At 40.0% G+C, this 25,819-nt stretch overlaps 1 protein-coding gene and 1 pseudogene across 5 annotated transcripts in view; both read left to right on the forward strand.

Annotated features, from left to right (window-relative positions):
* The window catches only part of LOC306654118 (endophilin-A3), a 578,788-nt gene that overhangs the window by 456,238 nt on the left and 96,731 nt on the right, over positions 1-25,819 (forward strand). For all 4 annotated transcript variants that reach the window (XM_079127387.1, XM_079127380.1, XM_079127379.1 and 1 more), the window contains one exon: positions 11,393-11,522. In XM_079127387.1, the coding sequence (XP_078983513.1) occupies positions 11,393-11,522 (130 nt within the window). The remainder of the gene's footprint in view (positions 1-11,392; positions 11,523-25,819) is intronic.
* Positions 23,260-24,478, forward strand: LOC306654122 (small ribosomal subunit protein eS6-like; annotated as a pseudogene). The gene has a single exon. The product of its transcript is annotated as a small ribosomal subunit protein eS6-like (transcript).

The following is a 25,819-nucleotide window of genomic DNA, read 5'->3' on the forward strand; positions in this document are numbered from 1 at the left end:
AATTGAAACAAAAGAAACAATCGGAAAAATTAACAAAATAAATAGTTGGTTCTTTGAATAAATAAACAAAATTGATAGACCCTTAGCCACACTAACAAAGAGAAAGAGGGAGAAAACTCAAATTGCTAAAATTCGGAATGAACAAGGAAATATCACAACAGACATGAGTGAAATACAAAACATAATTAGAAGCTATTTTGAAAATCTATACTCCAACAAAACAGAAAACCTCAAAGACATCAGCAAGTTTCTAGAGACATATGAATTACCTAAACTGAACCAGGAGGACATACACAACTTAGATAAATCAATTTCAAGCAATGAAATAGAAGAGGTCATCAAAAGCCTACCAAGAAAGAAAAGTCCGGGACCAGATGGGTTCTCAGCCGAGTTCTACAAAACTTTTATAGAAGAGTTTATTCCAATACTTCTGAAAGTATTCCATATAATAGAAGAGGAGAGAACCCTCCCAATCCCATTCTGTGAAGCCAATATCACCCTGATACCTAAACCAGACAGAGACACATCGAGGAAAGAAAATTTCAGGCCAATATCCTTAATGAACATCGATGCAAAAATTCTCAACAAAATTTTAGCAAATCGCATACAAAAATATATTAAAAAAATAGTGCACCACGATCAAGTGGGGTTTTTTTTTTTATTGTAAACAAATGGGATACATGTTGTTTCTCTGTTTGTACATGGCGTAAAGGCATACCATTTGTGTAATCATAAATTTACATAGAGCAATGTTGTTTGATTCATTCTGTTATTTTTTCCCTTCCCCCCACCCCTCCCACCCCTCTTTACCCTCTATACAGTAGTTCCTTCCTCCATACTTACCCCCCTCCCTAACCCTAACTCTAACCCTTCCCTCCCCCCCATTATGTGTCATCCTCCACTTATCAGCGATATCATTCGTCCTTTGGCTTTTTGAGATCGGCCTATCTCACTTAGCATGATATTCTCCAATTTCATCCATTTGCCTGCAAATGCCATAATTTTATCATTCTTTATGGCTGAGTAATATTCCATTGTATATATATACCACAGTTTCTTTATCCACTCATCAATTGAAGGGCATCTAGGTTGGTTCCACAGTCTGGCTATTGTGAATTGAGCAGCTATGAACATTGATGTGGCTGTATTTCTGTAGTATGCAGATTTTAAGTCCTTTGGGTATAGGCCAAGGAGTGGGATAGCTGGGTCAAATGGTGGTTCCATTCCAAGTTTTCTAAGGAATCTCCACACTGCTTTCCATAGTGGCTGCACTAATTTGCACCCCACCAGCAGTGTATGAGTGTACCTTTCTCCCCACATCCTCACCAACACCTGTTCTTGCTCGTATTCTTGATAATCGCCATTCTAATTGGGGTGAGATGGAATCTTAGGGTGGTTTTGATTTGCATTTCTCTTATTACTAGAGATGTTGAACATTTTTCCATATGTTTGTTGATTGCTTGTAGATCTTCTTCTGTGAAGTGTCTATTCATTTCCTTAGCCCATTTGTTGACTGGACTGTTTGAATTCTTGGAGTAGAGTTTTTTGAGTTCTTTATAGATTCTGGAGATTAGTGCTCTATCTGAAGTATGATTGGCAAAGATATTCTCCCACTCTGTAGGCTCTTTCTTCGCATTGCTGATAGTTTCCTTTGCTGAGAGAAAGCTTTTTAGTTTGAATCTATCCCAGTGGTTGATTCTAGCTTTTATTTCTTCTGCTATGGGAGTCCTGTTAAGGAAGTCTGGTCCTAGACCAACAAGGTGAAGATTTGGACCTACTTTTTCTTCTATAATCTGCAGGGTCTCTGGTCTGATTCCGAGGTCCTTAATCCATTTTGAGTTTAGTTTTGTGCATGGTGAGAGATATGGGTTTAGTTTCATTCTGTTGCATATGGATTTCCAATTCTCCCAGCACCATTTGTTGAAGAGGCTATCTTTTCTCCATTGCATATCTTTGGCCCCTTTGTCTAGTATGAGAAAATTGTATTTATTTGGGTTTGTGTCCGTGTCCTCCATTCTGTACCATTGATCTACCTTTCTATTTTGGTACCAATACCATGCCGTTTTTGTTACTATTGCTTTGTAGTAGAGTTGAAGATCTGGTATTGCAATACCCCCTGTTTCACTCTTCCTGCTAAGGATTGCTTTAGCTATTCTGGGTTTCTTATTCTTCCAGATGAATTTCATAATTGCCTGCTCTATTTCTGTAAGGTACGTCATTGGGATTTTAATTGGAATTGCATTGAATTTGTATAGCACTTTAGGTAGTATGGCCATTTTGACAATATTAATTCTTCCTATCCAAGAACATGGAAGATCTTTCCATCTTCTAAGGTGTTCTTTAATTTCTTTCTTTAGTGTTGTATAGTTCTCATTGTAGAGGTCTTTCACCTCTTTTGTGAGATTGATTCCCAAGTATTTTATTTTTTTTTTGAGGCTATTGTGAATGGGGTAGTTTTCCTAATTTCTCTTTCTGAAGATTCATCACTTATGTATAAAAATGCGTTGGATTTATGGGCATTGATCTTGTAACCTGCTACTTTACTGAAATCACTTATGAGCTCTAAGAGTTTTCTGGTGGAATTTCCAGGTTCCTCTAAATATATAATCATGTCATCAGCGAACAGGGATAGTTTGAGTTCTTCTTTTCCAATTCGTATCCCTTTAATTTCTTTGGTTTGTCTAATTGCTCTGGCCAGACTCTCAAGAACGATGTTGAATAGAAGTGGTGAAAGAGGGCATCCCTGCCTTGTTCCAGTTTTTAGGGGGAATGCTTTCAGTTTTTCACCATTTAGAATGATATTAGCCATGGGCTTAGCATAAATGGCCTTTACAATGTTAAGGAATGTTCCCACTATCCCTATTTTTTCTAGTGTTTTGAGCATGAAGGGGTGCTATATTTTATCAAATGCTTTTTCTGCATCTATTGAAATAATCATGTGATTCTTGACTTTAAGTCTATTAATATGGTGAATTACGTTTATTGATTTCCTGATGTTGAACCAACCTTGCATCCCTGGGATGAAACCCACTTGATCATGGTGCACTATCTTTTTAATATGTTTTTGTATGCGATTTGCTAAAATTTTGTTGAGAATTTTTGCGTCGATGTTCATTAAGGATATTGGTCTGAAATTTTCTTTCCTTGATGAGTCTCTGTCTGGTTTAGGTATCAGTGTGATACTGGCTTCATAGAATGAGTTTGGGAGGGTTCCCTCCTCTTCTATTTTATGGAATACTTTGAGAAATATTGGAATGAGCTCTTCCTTAAAGGTTTTGTAGAACTCGGCTGAGAACCCATCTGGTCCCGGACTTTTCTTTGTTGGTAGGCTTTTGATGACTCCTTCTATTTCAGTAGTTGAAATTGGTCTATTTAAATTGTTTATGTCCTCCTCATTCAGTTTAGGCAATTCATATGTCTCTAGAAACCTGTTGATGTCTTCGAAATTTTCTATTTTGTTGGAGTATAGATTTTCAAAATAGCTTCTAATTATGTTTTGTATTTCCATCCTGTCTGTTGTGATATTTCCTTGTTCATTCCGAATTTTAGTGATTTGGGTTTTCTCTCGTCTTCTCTTTGTTAGTGTGGCTAAAGGTTTATCAATTTTGTTTATTTTTTCGAAGAACCAACTATTTATTTTGTCAATTTTTTGTATTGTTTCTTTTGTTTCAATTTCATTGATTTCAGCTCTGAGTTTAACTATTTCCTGTCTTCTACTACTTTTGGTGCTGTTCTGTTCTTCTTTTTCTAGGGCTTTGAGCTGTAGTGTTAGGTTGTTTATTTGTTGAGTTTTACTTCTTTTATTAAATGCGCTCCATGAAATAAATTTCCCTCTAAGTACTGCTTTCATAGTGTCCCAGAGATTTTGATATGATGTTTCTTTGTTCTCATTTACCTCTAAGAATTTTTTAATTTCCTTCCTAATATCTTCTGTTATCCATTCATCATATAATAGCATATTGTTTAATCTTCAGGTGTTGGAGTAGTTTCTGTTTTTTACTCTTTATTTATTTCTAACTTCAATCTATTATGATCTGATAGAATACATGCTAGTGTCTCTATCTTCTTGTATTTGCTAACATTAGCTTTGTGGCATAATATATGGTCTATTTTAGAGAAGGATCCATGTGCTGCTGAGAAGAAAGTGTATTCACTCTTGGTTGGATGGAATATTGTATAAATGTCCGTTAAGTCTAAATTATTGATTGTGTTGTTGAGATCTATGGTTTCTTTGCTCAATTTTTGTCTGGAAGATCTGTCCAGTGGTGAGAGCGGCGTGTTAAAATCACCTAGTATTATTGTGTTGTGGTCTATTTGGTTTCTGAAATTGAGAAGGATTTGTTTGACATACATAGATGAGCCACTGTTTGGGGCATAGATGTTTATGATTGTTATATCTTGCTGATTTATGCTTCCCTTAAGCAGTATGAAATGACCTTCTTTATCCCTTCTGACTAACTTTGGCTTGAAGTCCACATTATCGGAAATGAGGATGGATACTCCAGCTTTTTTGCTGAGTCCATGTGCATGGTATGTTTTTCCCCATCCTTTCACCTTTAATCTATGGGTATCTTTTTCTATGAGGTGAGTCTCTTGCAGGCAACATATTGTTGGATCTTTCTTTTTAATCCAGTCTGCCAGTCTGTGTCTTTTGATTGATGAATTCAGGCCATTAACATTCAGGGTTATTATAGAGAAACGATTTGGTTTCCCGGTCATTTGGTTCATTTTTAAAATTTTGTTTATTTATTTGTTTGACACAACTTGTTTCCTCCTTTATTTGACAATTCCTTTAGGATAATTCCTCCCTTTGCTGATTTGCTTCTTTGTTTTTCATCTCTTCCTCATGGAATATTTTGTTGAGAATGTTCTGTAATGCTGGCTTTCTTTTTGTAAATTCTTTTAGCTTTTGTTTATCATGGAAGGATTTTATTTCATCGTCAAATTTGAAGGTAAGTTTTGCTGGGTATAAGATTCTTGGTTGGCATCCATTTTCTTTCAGGGCTTGAAAAATGTTGTTCCAGGACCTTCTAGCTTTTAGGGTCTGGATTGAAAAATCTGCTGATATGCGTATTGGTTTCCCCCTGAATGTAATTTGGTTCTTTTCTCTCACAGCCTTTAAAATTCTGTCTTTATTTTGTATGTTAGGTATTTTCATTATAATGTGCCTTGGTGTGGGTCTGTTGTAATTTTGTGTATTTGGAGTCCTATAAGCCTCTTGAACTTGATTTTCCATTTCATTCTTCAGATTTGGGAAATTTTCTGATATTATTTCATTGAATAGGTTGTTCATTCCTTTGGCTTGTTTCTCTAGACCTTCCTCAATCCCAATAATTCTTAAATTTGGCCTTTTCATGATATCCCATAGTTCTTGTAGATTCTGTTCATGATTTCTTACCATCTTCTCTGTTTGTTCAACTTTGTTTTCAAGGTTAAATATTTTGTCTTCAATGTCTGAGGTTCTGTCTTCCAGGTGTTCTATCCTATTGGATATGCTTTCTATGGAGTTCTTAATTTGGTTTATTGTTTCCTTCATGTCAAGGATTTGTGTTTGGTTTTTTTTCAATATCTCTAACTCTTTATTGAAATGATCTTTTGCTTCCTGTATTTGCTCTTTTAACTGTCGATTGGTGTGATCATTCAATGCTTGCATTTGCTCTTTCATCTCATCGTTTGCTTCTCTGATCATTTTAATTATGTACATTCTGAACTCCTTTTCTGTCATTTCTTCTGCCATGCTGTCATTGGGTTTTATTGATGTAACATCTAGATTTGTTTGCAGCATTTTCTTTCCTTGTTTTCTCATATTGTTCAGATATCAGTGGACCGCTGAGATATTGCAGATTTCCTCTGTTGATTTACAATGTCCCTGAAGATTTCTATATATATCCCCTCTTAGCCTTCAGTAGGCTGAAGTCTTGGAGGAAGTTGATAATGCGGTACTCCACAAGGAAGCTGCCTCTCTAGGAGTGGTGGCCTTCAGGTGGGGTATATTCCCTGCTAGTGGGCAGAGGTGCCTCCACTTGTTGACCAATGGTCATCCAAAGGGGACCTAGGCTGTGGGCTGAGGCAAGGCCTGTTTGGGCCTGTGTCTCTGGTTTTACCGTTCTTGTGGGGAAACCTCACCAGGCAGGGAAGACTCACCCAGTGGGGAGGTCTAGCTGGTCAGTTTCCTCCTAGAGGTTCCCCTCAATTTACAGCTACTGCCTGGGCTGGGCTGCCTTCCTCTGCAAAGTTTCCAGGGGCCCGGCCCTACCTCCTGGGCCTGGGAGCCTCACCCTTCGCAGATGAATCTCCTTAGGCTGCCCCTCCTCAGAGAATTTGCCCACAGGCCTGGAACCTTCGCTCCGCCCTAAGCCTGTCTCTGTGCGGCTCTTCCACCCAGAAGCCTCCTAGATCCTGGGACCCTGTTCTGCAACTAATCGCCTGGCTGCGTGGCCCCTCCTCTGAGCAGTCACCTGTGGCCCCGAACAATCGCTCTGAGTCCCAGAGACCCGCCACAGGCCTCTTCCTCCAGACAGCCGCCCAGTATTCCGGTGCGGTCACTAGGAGTCCAAGGAACTCACTTCGTGCCTCCTCCTCCCACCAACCACCCGTAGCCCGGGGCAATCAATCACTCCGAGTCGAAGTGACCCTCCCCGTTCCTCCTCCTTCTCCAGATAACCCCCCGGGTGTTCAGGAGCAGTCCCTCTGAGTGGCTCTGAATCCACGTGACCCGCTGCACAGGTCCTCTGGGCACCGCCTGGAGCTCAGGTGCGGCCACTCAAGACCAAGCGTCCCACCACGCTTCTCCTCCAGGCAGCCCCCCTGTGTTCAGGAGCTGTCACTTTAAGACCAAACAACTCACCACTAGCCTTCTCCTCTGAGCAGCCGCCTGGAGCGCTAATGCAGTCACTGCGAGTCCAAAGGACCCGCCGTGCTCCTTCTCCTCCTTCTCCTACTCCTCCGGGCAGGCCCCGGGGTTCAGAAGTGGTCAGAGTCCAAACAGCTCGCCACGCAGCCCTTTCTCTGGCAACCGCCTGTAGCTCTGGTGCAGTCTCTCCGAATCCAAGTGGCCACGCTCCTCTCCTCCTCCTCAGGGCAGGCCCCGGTGTCCTGAGTCCACACAGTTCTCCTCGCCACTCTTCCCCTGGGCAGCCGCTGGAGCCCCAGTGGCTGCTCCGAGTCCCAGCGCTGTGCCAAGCGGCCTCCTTTACGCGCTCCCAGCTGTCTGAGTTCACTGCTCCAGCGGGGGGAGGGGCGTCTCGCCGGCAGTTCTACTTCACAAAGTTTCCTGCGTTCCGGGACCCCCGTCCCATCCGGGATGCCCCCCCAGGGGGTGAGAGTCACCCGGCTGCTTTGAGTTGGTCCCAAGCGTCTCAATATCTCCTCTTTTGAATCCTGAGTCCTGGAGCAACATGAAATGCAGCCATCCTCTAGGCCGCCATCTTGAAAAACCTCAAGTGGGTTTTATCCCAGGGATGCAAGGTTGGTTCAACATCCGGAAATCAATAAATGTCATTCACCGTATCAACAGACTAAAAGTTCAGAATCACATGATTATTTCAATGGATGCAGAAAAAGCATTTGATAAAATACAGCATCCCTTCATGCTCAAAACACTAGAGAAAACTGGGGTAGTTGGAACATTCCTTAACATTGTAAAGGCCATCTACGCTAGGCCCATGGCCAATATCATTCTAAATGGTGAAAAACTGAAAGCATTCCCCCTAAAAACTGGAACAAGGCAGAGATGCCCTCTTTCACGACTTCTATTCAATATCATTCTTGAGACTCTAGCCAGAGCAATTAGACAAACCAAAGAAATTAAAGGGATACAAATTGGAAAAGAGGAACTCAAACTATCCATGTTCGCTGATGACATGATTATATATTTAGAGGAACCTGGAATTTCCACCAGAAAACTCTTAGTACTCATAAGTGAATTCAGTAAAGTAGCAGGTTACAAGATCAATGCTCATAAATCCAATGCATTTTTATACATAAGTGATGAATCTTCAGAAAGAGAAATTAGGAAAACTACCCCATTCACAATAGCATCAAAAAAAATAAAATACTTGGGAATCAATCTCACAAAAGAGGTGAAAGACCTCTACAATGAGAACTATACAACACTAAAGAAAGAAATTAAAGAACACCTTAGAAGATGGAAAGATTTTCCATGTTCTTGGATAGGCAGAATTAATATTGTCAAAATGGCCATACTACCAAAAGTGCTATACAGATTCAATGCAATTCCAATTAAAATCCCAATGATGTACCTTACAGAAATAGAGCAAGCAATTATGAAATTCATCTGGAAGATTAAAAAACCCAGAATAGCTAAAGCAATCCTCAGTAGAAAGAGCGAAGCAGGGGGTATTGCAATACCAGATCTTCAACTCTATTACAAAGCAATGGTAACAAAAACGGCATGGTATTGGTACCAAAATAGACAGGTATATCAATGGTACAGAACAGAGGACATGGACACAAACACAAATAAATACAATTTTCTCATACTAGACAAAGGGGCCAAAAATATGCAAAGGAGAAAAGATAGCCTCTTCAACAAATGGTGCTGGGAAAACTAGAAATCCATATGCAACAGAATGAAAGTAAATCCCTATCTCTCACCCTGCACAAAACTCAACTCAAAATAGATCAAGGACCTCGGAATCAGACCAGAGACCCTGCATCTTATAGAAGAAAAAATAGGTCCAAACCTTCAACTTGTTGGCTTAGGATCAGACTTCCTTAACAGGACTCCCATAGCCCAAGAAATAAAAGCAAGAATCAACAACTGGGATAGATTCAAACTAAAAAGCTTTCTCTCAGCAAAGGAAACTATCAGTAATGTGAAGAGAGAGCCTACAGAGTGGGAGAATATCTTTGCCACTCATACTTCAGAGAGAGCACTAATCTCCAGAATCTATAAAGAACTCAAAAAACTCTACTCCAAGAATTCAAATAATCCAATTAACAAATGGGCTAAGGAAATGAACAGATACTTCACAGAAGATTATGTACAAGCATTCAACAGAGATATGGAAAAATGTTCAACATCTCTAGTAATAAGAGAAATGCAAATCAAAACTACCCTAAGATTTCATCTCACCCCAATTAGAATGGCGAATATCAAGAATACAAGCAACAACAGGTGTTGGCGAGGATGTGGGGAAAAAGGTACACTCATACATTGCTGGTGGGGCTGCAAATTAGTGCACCCACTCTGGAAAGCAATATGGAGATTCCTCAGAAAGCTTGGAATGGAACTACCATTTGACCCAGCTATCCCACTCCTTGGCCTATACCCAAAGGACTTAAAATCAGCATACTACAGAGATACAGCCATATCAATGTTCATAGCTGCTCAATTCACAATAGCCAGATTGTGGAACCAACCTAGGTACCCTTCAGTTGATGAATGGATAAAGAAACTGTGGCACATATATACAATGGAATATTATTCTGCCATGAAGAATGATAGAATTATGGCATTTGCAGGCAAATGGATGAAATTGGAGGATATCATGCTAAGTGAGATAAGCGAATCTCAAAAAACTAAAGGACGAATGATCTCGCTGATAAGCAGATGAGGACATATAAGTGGGGGTAGGAGGGGTTAGCATTAGGGTTAGGGTTAGGTTTAGGGTTAGGGATAAGGAGGGTGTTAAGAATGGAGGAAGGAAGGACTGTATAGAGGGAAAAGAGGCGTGGGAGTGGTGGGGGGGAAGGGGAAAATATAACAGAATGAATCAAACAACATTGCCCTATGTAAATTTATGATTTTTAATTAAAATTTTAAAAAAACTATGCCAAATCATCTAGTAAAATTTTAAATTCTTTTCCACAGACTTTCTGTAAGACAGAAAAGTGTGTCACAAGTGTTATACAGTTCCATTCAAAAATGGTTAAAATAGTGGTTAAGGTCCACCCACCAAGTCTCCAAAGGATATTCATAATAGTCTCAATATATTTTCTAAAGAATTTTTATTTCCAATTAAAGTGTTTTCCAAAGGGAACTGGATTTTTCTCAGATAAAAAAGAATGAAACCTACTAGAAAATGAACATTATATACCTGTCAAGTCACTAAGGAAGTTTTGGCATTTGCACCTAAGAAACAGTTATGAAGTTGTAGCAGTATCTTCTTACATTTCAGGTTAGCCAGTGTTTATTTTAAAAGTTCAAGGAGGATGCATGTAGATTTAAGACTGCATCCCACCATGTCAGGCAGCATAAAATTACAACGGAAGACAGCAGGAGAAAATTTGTTGGAAAGAACTAGATATCACAAATACATATTTTGTAAGTGTTTTTGGCCTATCCTGCATTCTGCAAAGTGCTGTAAAATGGTTGGATTGAAGCATGGCATTTGGAAAAAGAACCACAATGTTGTAACATAGTGGAACGTGCATTCTAACATGAAACTGAATATTTTTGCATATTTCAAATAGCATGGTCGGGGACTATTACCATTCTTATTTGACTTCTTCATCAAAATTTTGATTTATAGTTTATTCCTTTCTGATTTCCTGGTAATTTTCTTATGTCTCAACAGACAAAGAGTAGTGGTTGAGAACACGGACTTTGGGGTGAGATTGATCTTTGTGGCCTCAAAGGAAAAATACACCTATGAAAGTTCTTATTTGAACAAGGAGCAGTCACTACTTTGGGATGTATTGCATTTTGGAGGCAGGGAATTTAATTTTTAGTTTTTAATCTACTATTTTTTGCTGTCTGCATCTCTTTCTAAACTTCAGTTTCCTTATTATTAAATTAATAAAATGGAGGTAAGAATACAATTTTTGACCTCACAAGATAATTGTGGGCTCAAATAACTTATTTGAAAGTATTTTGTACCCTTTCTCAATGGAAATTATTGCTATTATTTTTGTTAGTAATCAAAATATTACTAATTATAGTAAAAGTGGAGAACAACTCAAATTATAATGAAAAAATTTGAAAGTTATACATTGAATTTAGCACATATGAAATGATATAGAGAAAATGTTGTTCTTTAGCAGCTGGTATGAAAATTCCTCTTGGGGAAACTCTTATACATTATGGGAAGGAACATTGTAATGATTCTTTTGGAGGGACTCCTGGTTCAAGTAGGTTTAGATGCAGGTAAGCCTGAATGTAGATGGAGAATCAAATGTATCAAAATGAGTGGGCCTGGGGGAGAGGTGACTGAGCTTAAGAGGTGAATGAAGGCCTTCCAAAGATGGGGAGACTTTGGGTGATGTCAAGGTGTTTGCTTGTACTCATGCCCTGAAATTCAGCCTACAGCCCCATGATGTAGTCAAAAAGGCAGCTACTGATGAATGAGAAAACCCAAGACCTTATTTTCTTTCTCTCCACAAGAGGCTATTCTGTGTCATTTGCATTGTTTTTCTTTCCATCCTCCAGGCCATCAAGAAGCCATAGCTGTGTGCTTACACATCCAGACCCAGCAGACGGTCAATGACAGCTTGTGTGATATGGTCCACCGTCCTCCAGCAATGAGCCAAGCCTGTAACACAGAGCCCTGCCCACCCAGGTATGTGCTGCCTTGAGCTCCTGGGGTACACTGTGTCTGGAGGGTAACACCCACCCCTGCAGAGAAAACCAGCTGTGCATAGCAACTCAAGAGTCACATAGGTAGGTTGGCTAAGCCTGCTTTAGAGTGCTCTACTCTGCTCAAGTTATGCTCTGACCTGATTCTTCCAGAGATGCTCAAATGCAGCCATGCTAGCAGCAGTCCTCTGTAGCATCAAAAATGAATGAGCAAAATAAACTGACCTGCTTCTAGGAAAATCAGGTCACCAGGTTATTCTTTTCCTCCTCCTTCCTGTCTCCTTTCAGGCACTTCTTCCTCTAATGCCCATAATTTGAGGTAGAGTTAGCACTGGTATACAGTGAGTGTTTAATCTCTGTCTGTCAGGTGACTGAGTGATCTCCTATTTGTTACATAGGACTCACATTGACATGTTATTACCTTTCCTGTTGACTCATCTTGTATCTCGAATTGTGTATTGTAATGTTAAAGCACCCAAATAATTGGTGAGGGTGATTTCTTTTTGGTCTTATTGGTCTGGAAGGTTGGCCTTAAAAATTAATCTGCTTCCTTGTCTAAGTCCTTGTACAATACTGGGTAATGTCACCAGAAGAGATGCAGGCTTTCCTCATGTTCCTCTGTCCCTGGGGGTTGCTGGTTACAGATGATTTTGATGCACCATCAGTTTGTTACTCAAGAACTTTCTGAATATAGACTGAAAACTCTTTTTTTCTCCTTTTTTATGTAGACCAGTCCTCTGCAATAAGGATTAGTTGCTAAATATGTATAACCCTCTATAAACTGTTCCATCACCTCCCCTCTCTTTGTCAGAATCACTTCCCTGCCTTTAGTAATGATACTGCCCATTTGATGGGCTGCCTTTATTTGCCAAAGGCAGCATTTGCTACGTTATGGATTCTAAGTGACGGAGAAAGGTTATAGTATTTTATATTTATTCAGGAAGTAAATTGTGCCTCTAGAATTTCCTTGACCCTTCTGATTTTGATTCTTTGAAATCATTGGCTAAGATGTCTATGTGATGGCATAAGTGTGGTGAGGAAGTATTAAATGAATGAGGCCACCCTAAACATTAGACCCTCACATCTTGGAGATGGGCACCTGAAATTTCCTTAGGAGTCTTGCTCTCTAACTTGCAGAGTCTCACGAGGGGGCAAGTTCCAGTTTTGGCTGATCCGTGTGAGACTACACCTGTAATGAAATGGATACAATATTTTGTGTTCATTCCCATATTTCTGACTTTGATGGTAGTCTAAGAAAATACTTGGAACTTCTTGGCTTGTGTTAGAGCTATGTTGCTGTGCTCAACTGAGATGATGCAGTCAAGGCCAATAGACTAACCTTGGTGGGCATGGAAAAACTGAGAAATAGTGTAGGGCCATCTGCTTCCCTGCCACCTCCTGCCCTTACCCCCAGGCTTACTGTATCCCAGAGTATCCCACACTAGAATACTGATTGCAGAAGAGACAACATACAAGGACTTTTAGGAAGGTTTGCTCTAAATACAGGGCAGGACATCCATGTCATCAAATGTGTCCAGGGCTTTCTAAGAACATCAAACCACAGTTGTATTTTCTTTTCTATGTATTCTGCATCCACAGATCTATACCAACCATAGATCAAAAATATCTGAAAAATAACTGGGGATATAGCCCACTGACAGAGAACTTACCTAACATATACAAAGCCCTGAGTTTGATCCCCAGCACTGAAAAAAAATGCATAAATACTGAACAGGTACAGATTCTTATTTTCTTGTCCTTATTCCTTAAATAGTATAGTATTACCAGTACTCTAGAGATGATTTAAAGTACATAAAAAGATTAGGTGGGTTATATACAAGGATAACATTTTATATAAGGGACTTAAGCATACATGGATTGTGGTATCTGTTGGAGAGAGGGCATGTCTCATAATCCCCTGTAGATCCTGAGAGATGACTGTATGTAGGAGTAGTGTTGAGTATATATGCACTTGGAGCAACCCTAAAGAAATTTGGCAATGCTAAAGAAATGACACTTGTGCTAAGTGTATAAATTTTAGTAATCCAAACTTCTTATTAAGGTTTCTTAGAGTTTTTTTTTTTTTTTTTCTTATTCTAACATTAGAACCACTCAGTCAGGTATTTTTGGAAAAGCTAAGGATTCTGTCTTCCCTCCTTGCCATGTACCTCCCTTGAGACAATGAAGATGAAAACAGATGAGTACCTGTATTCTATGATTTGGATGTGGTTTGTCCCCCAAGGGTCCATGTGTTGGAGGCTTGGTCTCCAGCATGGTGGTCGGTGGTATTGGAACCTAGTGGGAGGTCCTTTGGTTGTTGGGGAAGCTGCCCTCAGGAGGGATTAAGGTATTCTTCTGTGACCCCTTGGTGTAGAGAGTTGTCATAAAAACCTGAGCCTGCCCCCTCCCTGCCCTTTGACATCTTGCCTTGCTCCATGATCACTGTTCCTCTGTGAGCTCCTGCCATTGCCATCTACCATAGTGGGATGCAGCTCAGATGCCCTCACCAGAACTGAGCCAATATAGGCACCATGCTTCCAAAACTCTGAACTAAACCTCTTTTCTTTATAAAGTTAGCTTCTTCCATTTTTTAATAGTGATATAAAAGTGACAGTTGTACTTTCTGAACAGAATAAGGTATGAGCAGACATACAGGGCATACAGGGAGGGAGAAAACATTAGTTTTATTTCTCAACATGTTTTCCCATGAAATTGGAATCATGTACTACATCATTCTGTAAATTGTTACCCTAGAACTGGAGTTGGGAAGGGGCAGGAGGCAGATGTTCAATAGACAGAAACATAAATCAGTATATAACTTAAATTATAATAAATGCTATGAAGAAAAAAATCAGAGTTGCAAGAATAATACAAGAACCTAAAATAGAGTAGTGGAGCAGGGTGGAGTGTGCAGGTGTTTGGAAAAGGCCTCTTGAGGAGCTTATTTAAGTCAAGGCCAAAAAGGCGAGTATGAATTGGCCAGAAATGTAGAGGAAAGAGTGTTCTGGGCAGAGGAAGGTGTATGTGCAAAGGCCCTGAGGAAAAAAGGAGATCTGTATGTTCAAGGAACAGGTTGGAAAGGAAATCAGTGTGTCATGAGATGAGATCAGACATGAGTAAGGACCATGGTAAGCATTTGGATTTACCCCAGAGAGTCAGTGGGAAGCCATTGGAGGTTTGGAGCAATGAAGCGATAAATCAGATTTACATTTTTAAAAGATTACTCAAATCCTGAAATGGGGAGAACAAGGGTGGAGATAATGAGATCAATTACCAGTTTTTTAAAAAATTGAACTAGGTAGCCAGCCCACCACAATTCCATCTGAATGTCCTGTTTAAAGCCTGCCTCCATAGGAATCTATAAATCTTATGTTTTCTTTTTTATGTGATACCAAAAATATCCTTTATCAAAATAGTGAATCTGTTTCTATGTCTAGTACAACATAAATACCATTATGTTATGGTAGCCATAAATACCATTGCATCTTTACTGTGTTTTCCAGAAATTCTCAGACGATAATATTGCTTTTTACATTGTACCCCCTGAGCATCAGCGCTCTGCCGAGGGGTTTTTAAGGATTCCATGATACATAAATCCTTTTCTAAGTACAATAAAAATTTTAAAACAGTGAAGTGAACTTGCTAATTACTGATATCTATGTTATATTAGGTGTTTTCCTGTGCAAAAATGTGATCATCACCACCCTCAGTAGCCTCCGCTTGGTGAAAAGTAGCTCCTCTTCTTCATATTAATAACCTCACCTTCTTTCAGAAATATGGTAATGAATCAATAATGAGCAAATACTCTTGCTTTCTGTTTATGAGAACTGAGTTTTGGGGTTTTAGAAAGTTTGTGACTTATCCATGAACACATAGTAAATAAATTGTATACTACAAACTGAAACATAAAACTTTTCTCATTAGATGACATCTAGTCCCAACTCTGCCTCTTCCAGATGGTGAAGAGGAAGGTGCAAGAGCCTGCCCAGTGAGCTGCTGGCAGAGCTGCTCTCCTGGTTTGCAGCCCTTCACTGCCATCCCCTTTCTCTACACTACCCAGCACTCTTTTTGTGGAAAGATAACTATAAAATAAATGGTTTGAAATTTGCACAGATTTTAAATGGTGACTATAGTTTTGTTAAGCATGGAACTCTCATTGCCATTAACAAAGATGAGGGAAAAAAGCATACAACCCTAGATGTTGAGGTGTATTATTCCAGATTGACCCCAGGCTTCTGCCCTGTTTCTAGCCTAAGCCATTGATTGACAAGTGAGGACACTGGCAGAAGTAGACTAAGTGGCAACTAAAACAGAAAATGAAAATAATGGCAATGTGAAAGGCACTTCAAGTGAGAATGATCGGCTTGTCACAGGATTAGAGGAGGCCCTGAGAGTCGTGATCAAACTCTCCATTTTATTTTTGTACAAGTATCTCTGGTAGGCTCTTGCTCTGAAAGTAAAGACAGCCATAATGTGTCACATAATCTTTTCAGGAAAACAAAAAGTCAAAATACAAAACAATTGTCAATTTGTTCTCTGTTCATTTAAAATTAATGTATATAGTTGCCTTTATAACCAAATTACATTCAACATAGGTTAATTTTATTTCATGATTTTTATTTTATTTTTCAAGTCCAAGTCCAAATCAAGCATTTTCCCCTTTTTAAAGTGAACTCATGGTACATGCCTTTTTCCTGGTTTCATTTCTCTAATAACATGGACCTGGCATCCTTGACAATTTATTCCTCAATACTTTGTAAACCTGCCCTGTTCATTTCTAATGCTGCTGTCATCATTCACATTAAACTGTTTCAGGAATTTAAATGAACTCCTGCCTCTCATCTTTCCTGCTCTGATCCAAATGCACATACGTGACTGTGAAGGAGCATGATCTTTCTAACTTGCAGAGTGACCATGTGAATTCCCCACATAAAACTTTTCAGTGACTTTCCTTTATCCATGGATTAAAATCCACATGCTTTACTTTGGTCTGTGGATTAGTTTTCTGGAGCTGTTGTAAAAAAGTACTCCCGATTACATAGCGTGAAGGACAGAAATGTATCCTCTCAGAAACCTGGAGACTAGAAGTCGTAAGACCTGTTGCAGGGTTGGTTCCTCCTGAGAGCTGAGGGAGAATCTTCTCTTTGCCTCTCTCCTTGCGTGCAGCTTCTGCATCCCTTGACTTGTGAGTGGCATTCTCCCTTTGGTTCCTTATCATTTTCCTTCAGTATGTCTGTGTCCAGATTTCCCCTTTTCATAAAGAGACCATTCATATTGGGATAGTAACCTCCTTTTCATTTAATCATCTGTGAAGACTCTACTTCCAAGTAAGTTCACAGTCACAGATACTAGGACATTTTGGAAGGAAATGATTCAATTTGTACCAGCATATAAATTCCTTGGTGACCCTAGATCTAACTCTTGAATCATGTTCCTGTCACCAGTACCACCTCCCTACACACACACACACACACACACACACACACACACACACACACACACACACACTTTTACCCTGAGGCACTTGCTTTGCAGCTATCATGAACTATTCACTATGACCCACACTCATGCTCAAACATGTCTTCTGGGCCTTTGCATATTTTGAGCCCTGTGCCTGGAACCTTCCTTTACCATGAAATGAGTTAATTCTTTTCCTTAAAAGGAGTCAGTGCCTCACTTCTTGCTGGTAAAATGAAATTCTACAGAATGTGAAATAGGATCTTCACCTGAGACATTTAACAGAGAGGAACTTAATGGTCAGAAGAGAACTGGAAATGGATCTATTGGGGACAGAGCCCCACTTCTGCTGCTCTCAGGAATGTTTGGCAGGGGTTCCTTGACTCTCTGGGCCTAGTTTCTTAATCTGAGTCATGAGGAAAACGATTAGACTTTCTCATTACCTTGAGTTCCCATCTTCCACTTTTCAGTAGTTGTTCGAAGCTGCATTTTTCACTCACATCTTCAAACTGCACCTAATCCTGTTGCATTTTTCCTCATGTCCTCAGGTGAGTGCGATAATCCTAGGTGTACAATGGGGGCTACTTCCTGATGAACCCATTGTAAGTTGAAACTATCTTAAGTTGAAAATGCATTTAACACATTTACCAACCATCAGAGCTTAGCCACAGAGCCCACTGTGAGGTGCAGGTTGTTTCCCCTCATGATTTTGTGGCTGACTGGGGGTTGCAGCTTGCTGTCCCTGCCCAGCATTGCAAGAGAAGATCATACCACCTGTTGCTAGCCCAGGAGATCAACATTAATTAAGTATAGTTTCAGTTGATTGCATATCACTTTCACACCATCCTGAAGTCAAAAGCTCATTAAGCAAAACCAACCTAAGTCAGGATCCATCTGTAGTATGATGTGGTCAGAGTTTGTTTTAGTTCTAAGAATGACAGCCTTTGCTTGACCCACCCAGGATACCTCAAGTGGGCTGAGATTAGTTTGCAATGTTCTCCTTTCCTTTGCCAACCAAATCACAGAAAGATTTAATAGCAAGTCTAGAAAACTGTTCCTTTTTAAAAATTGGTACATTATTATTATGCATAATAGTAGGATTCATTATGCCATATTCATAAATGCACTAGCATAATTTGACCAGGCTTATTCCCTGCTACCTTCCCTCTCTCCTCCTTCCTCCCCTGATATGCTTATTCTATTCCGCTGATCTTCCTTCTATTATTATTATTTTAACTAGTATATTCAAATATGGACTTAGCATAATTTGGTAGATTTCATTTCCCAATACTTCCCTGTGCCCCTGCCTCCCCTTCCTCTACTCTGTTAAATCTTCCTATTATTTTCATGAGATCAAAATTTTCAAAATTCTCTCTCACTCTCTCCCTCTCTCTCTCTCTCTCTCTCTCTCTCTCTCTCCCCTCTCTCTCTCTCCTCTCTCTCCTCTCTCTCTCTCTCCAGCTTCCACATATGAGAGAAAAGATTTGACCCTTGATTTTCTGAGTCTGGCTTATTTCATTTAGCATGATGTTCTCCAGTTCTATCGACTACCAGCAAATGGCATAATTGACATAATTTCATTCTTCTTTATGGCTGAGTAACTCTCCATTGTGTATATATACCACATTTTATTTACCTGTTCATCTGTTGACAAGGCACCTGGGCTGGTTCCATAAGTTCACTGTTGTGAACTGTGTTGCTAAAACATTGGTATGCATGTATCACTATAGTATGCTGATTTTTGTTCTTTTGGATAAATACCATGGAATGGCATAACTGGGTCATATTCCTTTCCTGGTCATTGGAAGGGGAAAGCACACAGGTTTATTTGTGCATTGGCTTGTGGGCAGTATCCCTTTCCCTCCTCACTACACCTCAGCAATTCTTACATACTCTCTTCCTCAGCAGTTTCTAGTCTCAGGGCTTCCATGCTAGGATTGATAGGGCAGACAATGTGTTACAAGATTAAGAGTCTGTTTTTATGTGCAAGGAAATACTATGCTTCATTTCAAAGTTGCAAATTTAATAAACTTTTTGAAGGTTGAGAATTATATTGGAAAAAACCCAGGAGAGACAAAGATTTGATGCCAAAATAAAGGTAAGTTTACAAAAATGTTTTAGGTTCTAGAAACCAGTGGTGTAGGAATAACAGGAACAGGGGTTTGCATAATATTTTCCATACAAATATTTACTGACTCCAAGGGCAATAGCAGTAAAATATCACCCCAGGGTGAAACTTACCACTGAGATTGGGGTGGACAGCCAGTGGATCTTTATTTACCCAAAGGCAAATGCATTTGATGTATTAGCCTGAACTCTCCAAGGTGGGGTGTTGTATGTTTATTTGCACTTATGGGCTTGCTCCCCCTGGTCTATCCTACAACTGCTGATTGTCTGCTATTTATGGAGTTTGCTTTTTCCAGGAGAGAGCCCGCAGCTTGTAGAAACATGCAGGGTTACATAATGGTCCTGCTAGTCTAAAGACAGCCTTCTCTAACAGGACTCAACAGTGCTAGGGAGGAAAGGAGAAAAGCAAGAGTAAAGAGGGATGTTTCCATACCAACTCATTCCCTACCTCTTGAGTTTAAAACTCAGTAGTTTATTGTCTATAACTAACAAATTGTTACCCATGTCTTAAATAAAAATAGTTTCACCTCCAGTCCCTTGTGATTCTAATTGATTCTTCTAGCTGTGCATATCTTGAAAGATGATCATGCTGAAATTGTTCCAAATAATTTACATGTTTAAGCTGAATTGTTTAAATAATAAAACAGAAGTCTTCTAAATATTTATGTAATCAGATTTTCATCAAAATATGATACAGATAGCTACTGTTGGTGACTTCTCTTACATACAAAGCAACTGGAATTTAGATATGATTAATAACTAAAGTCTTAACCAACTGATAGACTTCCAGTGAAGATGGTATCATAACTTCATATTCTTCTCCAAAAACAGATCACTGGTAGGTCCTGTATAAAAAGGGGTAAATTAAAATGATATACCAAGGGCAAAAGCATGAAAACAGCCACCCAGGCCAGGAAAGGAATGTGTGCAGTGGCAAGTAAAATTGGACCTCTGGTTCTTTGGTGCTTGAGGTCCCAAGACAGCCAGGGCAATGTGGGTGCAGTTCTTAAGGGAGAGAAGAAGGGTAAGGGATATATAGAGAGAGAGAATCCCTCCCTTCAAATTGAGCCTACAAAGTGAAATTTCAAAGCACAGGAAGAAATCTAATATTAACTAAAATCATTCAAAGATTCAACAGTAGAAAGATTAATTCACTCCAGATGAAAGTAAAATGCAAAAACAATCCAGAAAAGACCAACCTAAAGTTATTAGGATTTTTGGAGATATAAATTAATCAATCTTACCCACATAAGAAGTAGAAATTAATTAATCTCATCCACATTAAAAATAGAAATTTTGAAATAGAAATAGGCAGAATATAGTGAGAATAAGTATTAAAAAGAAATTAAAAGTCAATGAAATAAAAGAATAAATTATAGACAATTAAAGAAAGAATTGGTGACTTGAGTATATTGCTTAGGGAATGAAATTAAAGCACAGAAAGTGAAGGATTAGTGGAAAGAAAAATAAGTTAAAAAATATGGAGGTTATATCAATCAGAGGAACAAGATATGAAATACGCTGCTAGCTAAAGCTTGAGAAAAGCATTTACTCCTAGGATCAAAAAAAATAACTGAAAACAAATCCCCACATACTTATGTAATAGTGACACTGCAGAAAAATCAGGCATAATAAGAAAAACTTAAAATTTGCCAGACATGAGAAACTATATAAATAATTTATCAACAACTAGTGTTTCTAAAAGACAAGGGAATAATACCTTCAAAATTTTGAGGGGAAGTCATGACCAACCTAGAGCTAAACATAATAAAACATTATATGAGGTATGTGAATGTGTACTTCCATTTCTAGTCATGTGATGGACTAGATATCCTGGTATCCCTCTGACTAAACACATCTAAAATACTGGGTAAAATATGTAAAACACCACTTGACATGCAAAAGTAAGCTTGTAAGAAAGTAAGAGAAATCCTCAAATCAAAAACAAGCTGAAGCCAGGTGTGGTGGTGCATACCTGTAATCCCAGTGGTTTGGGAGGCTGAGACAGAAGGATTATAAGTTCAAAGCCAGCCGCAGCAACTTAGCAAGGCAGGTGAGACTCTGTCTCTAAATAAAATACAAAAAAGGGCTGGAGTTGGCTCAGTGGTTAGGTGCCCCTTAGTTCAACCCCCCAGTACTAAAAACAAACAAACAAACAAACAAACAAATGTAACTTAAGCATGAGTTCAGAGTGGAAACCCCATGTTAAACTTGTACCTCTGTAGGACAGTTGCCAGTCCCCCAACATGGATTCCTTAACAGTTTTTGTGTGGCAAGTAGACCAGTCCTTGGATCTCTGGAAGGTTAGATATAGAATGATCCCCATACAAAGCCAGGTCTACTTAAGTGAAAAACAAATTAATAGGAGGGGGAGGGATCCATCCTATAAAGAGATTGCAGGGAAATTGACTTGACTTTGCCTCTGGGTGGAAAGAATCAGAAAGGGCCCCTTGACAATCTGAAAAACCACAAGTAGCCCTTCTTGTGGGAATGGGGTTTACATTCACTCTAACTACATGATCCAGATATTAGTTCACATTGGTCTTGACAGATAATACAAATCCTACTTGGAAGAATGTGACTTCTACTTAGACTTTATAATTCCCACAAAGTCCTAATGAGCATGAGCTCATAAATGTTAAAAAGACTCATGAAGAAACAGTGTGTACAGTCAGGGTTGTGGCTCAGTGGAAGAGCCCTTGCCTAGCATGTGGGAAGCCCTGGGTTCAGTCCCCAGCACTGCAAAAAAAAAAAAAAAAAAGGCAATGCATGAGAGTCAACAGGGTGGGGAACAGTAGAATCGGATACATCACATGGTGAAGTTATTGGGTACAAAAAATAAGCAAGGAACAATAAGCTATCAAAAATACCTGAAAGGGACTAGTGTTGTAGCTCAGTGGTAGCACACTTGCCTCACATATGTGAGGCACTGGGTTCGACCCTCAGCACCACATAAAAATAAAATAAATAAATAAAGGTATTGTATCTGTCTAGATCTAAAAATGCTTTGAAAATATCTGAGAGATTTTTTTTTAAAAGAAGTATTAGGTTAAACCATGTGAAACTTCTAATTTTATCAGTCAAAAATATTTGTGTACTGAAGCCAGGTGTGGTGGCTCATGCTTGTAATCCCAGTGGCTCAGGAAGGTGAGGTAAGGGAATCATGAGTTCAAAGCCAGCCTCAACAACATGGTGAGGCCCTAAGCAACTCAGTTGAGACCCTGTCTCTAAATAAAATATAAAAAAAGACTGGGGATGTGGATCAGTGGTTGAGCCCCTCTAAGATCAATCCCTGGTACCAAAACAAAAACAAAAACAAAGCAAAAAATATATATATGTATATGTATATATACACACACACACATATATATATTTATGTATTGACAATTCATATGTTTCAAACAGAATATCTAGAATTTTAAATTTAAATTTAAAACTAATGACTAGTAAACAGGTAAAAAGAGAGAGAGAGAGAACTGATCTAAAGAAATTGCCAGTAAAGCACAGAGAGTAATGAGATTTATAAAATATGCACAAGACAGAAGAGATACTAAGGAAATACTGAAGAAGTTTATCATATAGCTAAATGTAATCACAGAAAGAAAACAATAGAATTCAACAAGATAATTGCTGAAAATATTTCATTACTAATGAAAAATATGCATCATGAGTCTGGAGTCAAAGCAAATCTCAAACAGGAAAAATGAAAAGATTCATCTGAATACACTGCTGTTAATCCTTAGAACTCCACAAAGAACATCTTAAAATCAGTCCACAACAGGAACAATAAAACTAACAATTTTCTTCTCATCAGAAATAATGAAATATTATCTTCAAATAGCCAGAAAAAAATTGTCAGACTAAAATTAAAACCTTAGTGACACAATATTTTAGGAATTAAATAAGGATATTTTCAGATCATCATAGTATCTCCTTATACAGCAGGGGTCAGCACACTATAGCCTTATTACAGGGTTCTGTGAGGATTAAATGAATTCATGCAAAGTGCTTTAAAAAAAAAAAAAGAACTTTGTGGGACTGGGAATATACTTCAGTTCATAAGAGTGCCTGGGTTCAATCCCCAGCACCGCAAAAAAAAAAAAAAAAAACCTTTATGCATAGTAGACAACCAATAAATATCAGTTACTATTAGGTATTCTAGGTGAACAAAAACAGAGACTTTACTCTCACTAAAGACAATTTTGAGGGATGTTTTCATTAAGCAGGAAAATTATCCTAACTGGAAGGGCTGAGACATATATAAATGAATTAAATAATGAGCAAAGTTTATCATAAAGATGGTGAATCTTCTAAAAAAATTTTTGTAGTTATAGATAGACAGTATGTCTTTATTTTTTCTTTTATTTCTTTACTTTTATGTGGTGCTAAGAATTGAACCCAGTGCCTTACATATGCTTGGCAAACGCTCTCCCACTGAGCTATAGCCCCAGCCCCAAATGGTTGATCTTTTAGAAAAAAATAAGTGTGTTCATTTTCGTGACGCCTTGTGGGCAATCAGCTGCAGCAGGATGAAGCTGACTATCTCCTTCCCAGCCACTGACTGCCAGAAACTCATTGAAGTAGAGGATGAATGCAGACTTCCTACTTTTTATGAGAAGCACATGGCCACAGAAGTTGTTGCTGACGCTGTGGGTGAAGGATGGAAGGGTTTTGTAGTCCAAATCAATGGCAGGAGCAATAAACAAAGTTTCCCCATGAAGCAGGGTGTCTTGTCCGTGACTGGGTTCGCCTGCTACTGACTAAGGGACATTCCTGTTATAGAGCAAGGCAAACTGGAGAGAGAGCGCGCAAATCTGTTCGAGATTGCATTGTGGTTGCCAATCTGAGGGTTCTCAACTCGGTTATTGTTAAAAAAAAAAGGAGAGAAAGATGTTCTTGTACTTACAGATACTACTGTACCTTGTCACTGGGACCCAAAAGAGCTAGTAGAATCTGCAGACTTTTCAGTCTCTCTAAGGAAGATGATGTCCGCGAATATGTTGTTAGAAAACCCTTAAACAAGGAAGGTAAAAAAAAACCAGGACCAAAGCACTGAAGATTTAACATCTTGTTACTCCATGTGTCCTGCAATACAAGAGCCAGGTACTAAGAAGAATAAGGAAGAGGCTGCAGAATATGCCAAACTTTGGGCCAAGAGAATGAAAGAAACCAAAGATAAACACCAGGAACAGATTGTTAAGATACGCAGGCTCTCCTCTCTGAGAGCTTCTACTTCCAAGTCTGAGTCCAGTCAAAAATAACAATTTTTAAGAGTAACAAATAAATAAGATCAGACCTTCAAAAAATTGTGAAAATCAGTAATAATATCTAATATATAGATTTGAAAAAAAAAAACAATAAATATTGGCCAACATAACTATTCAAAGTTTGGAGTCAGAAGGAGGCTTCAAGATGGCGGCCTAGAGGGTGGCTGCATTTCATGTTGTTCCAGGACTCAGGATTCAAAAGAGGAGATATTGAGACACTTGGGACCAACTCAAAGCAGCTGGGTGACTCTCACCCGATGGGAAGGCGTCCTGGATGGGACGGTGGTCCCGGAACGCAGGAAACTTTGTGAAGTAGAGCTGCCGGCGAGACGCCCCTCCCCCCGCTGGAGCAGTGAACGCGGACAACTGGGAGCGCCGTAAAGGAGGCCGCTCGGCACAGCGCTGGGACTCGGAGCAACCACTGGGGCTCCGGCGGCTGCCCAGGGGAGGAGTGGCGAGGAGAGCTGTGTGGACTCAGGACACCGGGGCCTGCCCTGAGGAGGAGGAGGAGGAGCGTGGCCACTTGGATTCGGAGTGACTGCACCAGAGCTACAGGCAGTTGCCAGAGGAGAAGCCGCGCGGCGAGCAGTTTGGACTCAGAACGACTGCTTCTGAACACCGGCACCTGCCCTGAGGACAACGAGGAAGAGGAGCGTGGCCACTTGGATTCAGAGTGACTATACCAGAGCTACAGGCAGTTGCCAGAGGAGGGGCTGCGTGGCGAGCTGTTTGGACTCAGACCACTTCTGAACACCGGGGCCTGCCCGGAGGAGTAGGAGGAGGAGGAGGAGGAGCGCGGCGGGGTGTTTGGACTCGCAGTGACTGCATTAGCGCTCCAGGCAGCTGCTCAGAGGAGAAGGCGAGTGGTGAGTTGTTTGGACTTAAAGTGACAGCTCCTGAACACAGGGAGGCTGCCTGGAGGAGAAGCGTGGTGGGTCGCTTGGTCTTGAGTGGCCGCACCAGAGCTCCGGGCGGTTGCCCAGAGGACCCGTGTAGCGGGTCACGTGGATTCAGAGCCACTCAGAGCGACTGCTCCTGAACACCCAGGGGGTTATCTGGAGAAGGAGGAGGAACGGGGAGGGTCACTTCGACTCGGAGTGATTGATTGCCCAGGGCTACGGGTGGTTGGTGGGAGGTGGAGGCACGCAGTGAGTTTCTTGGACTCCTAGTGACCACACCGGAATACTGGGCGGCAGTCTGGAGGAAGAGGTGTGTGGCGGGTCTCTGGGACTCAGAGCGATTGTACGGGGCCCCAGGTGGCTGCTCAGAGGAGGGGCCGCATAGCCAGGCGATTAGGTGCAGAGCAGGGTCCCAGGATCTAGGAGGCTTCTGGGTGGAAGAGCCGCACAGAGACAGGCTTAGGGCGGAGCGAAGGTTCCAGGCCTGCGGGCAGATTCTCTGAGGAGGGGCAGCCTAAGGAGATTCATCT

Source organism: Sciurus vulgaris (assembly GCF_902686455.1).
Source record: "Sciurus vulgaris genome assembly, chromosome: 2".
NCBI classification, from domain to species: domain Eukaryota; kingdom Metazoa; phylum Chordata; class Mammalia; order Rodentia; family Sciuridae; genus Sciurus; species Sciurus vulgaris.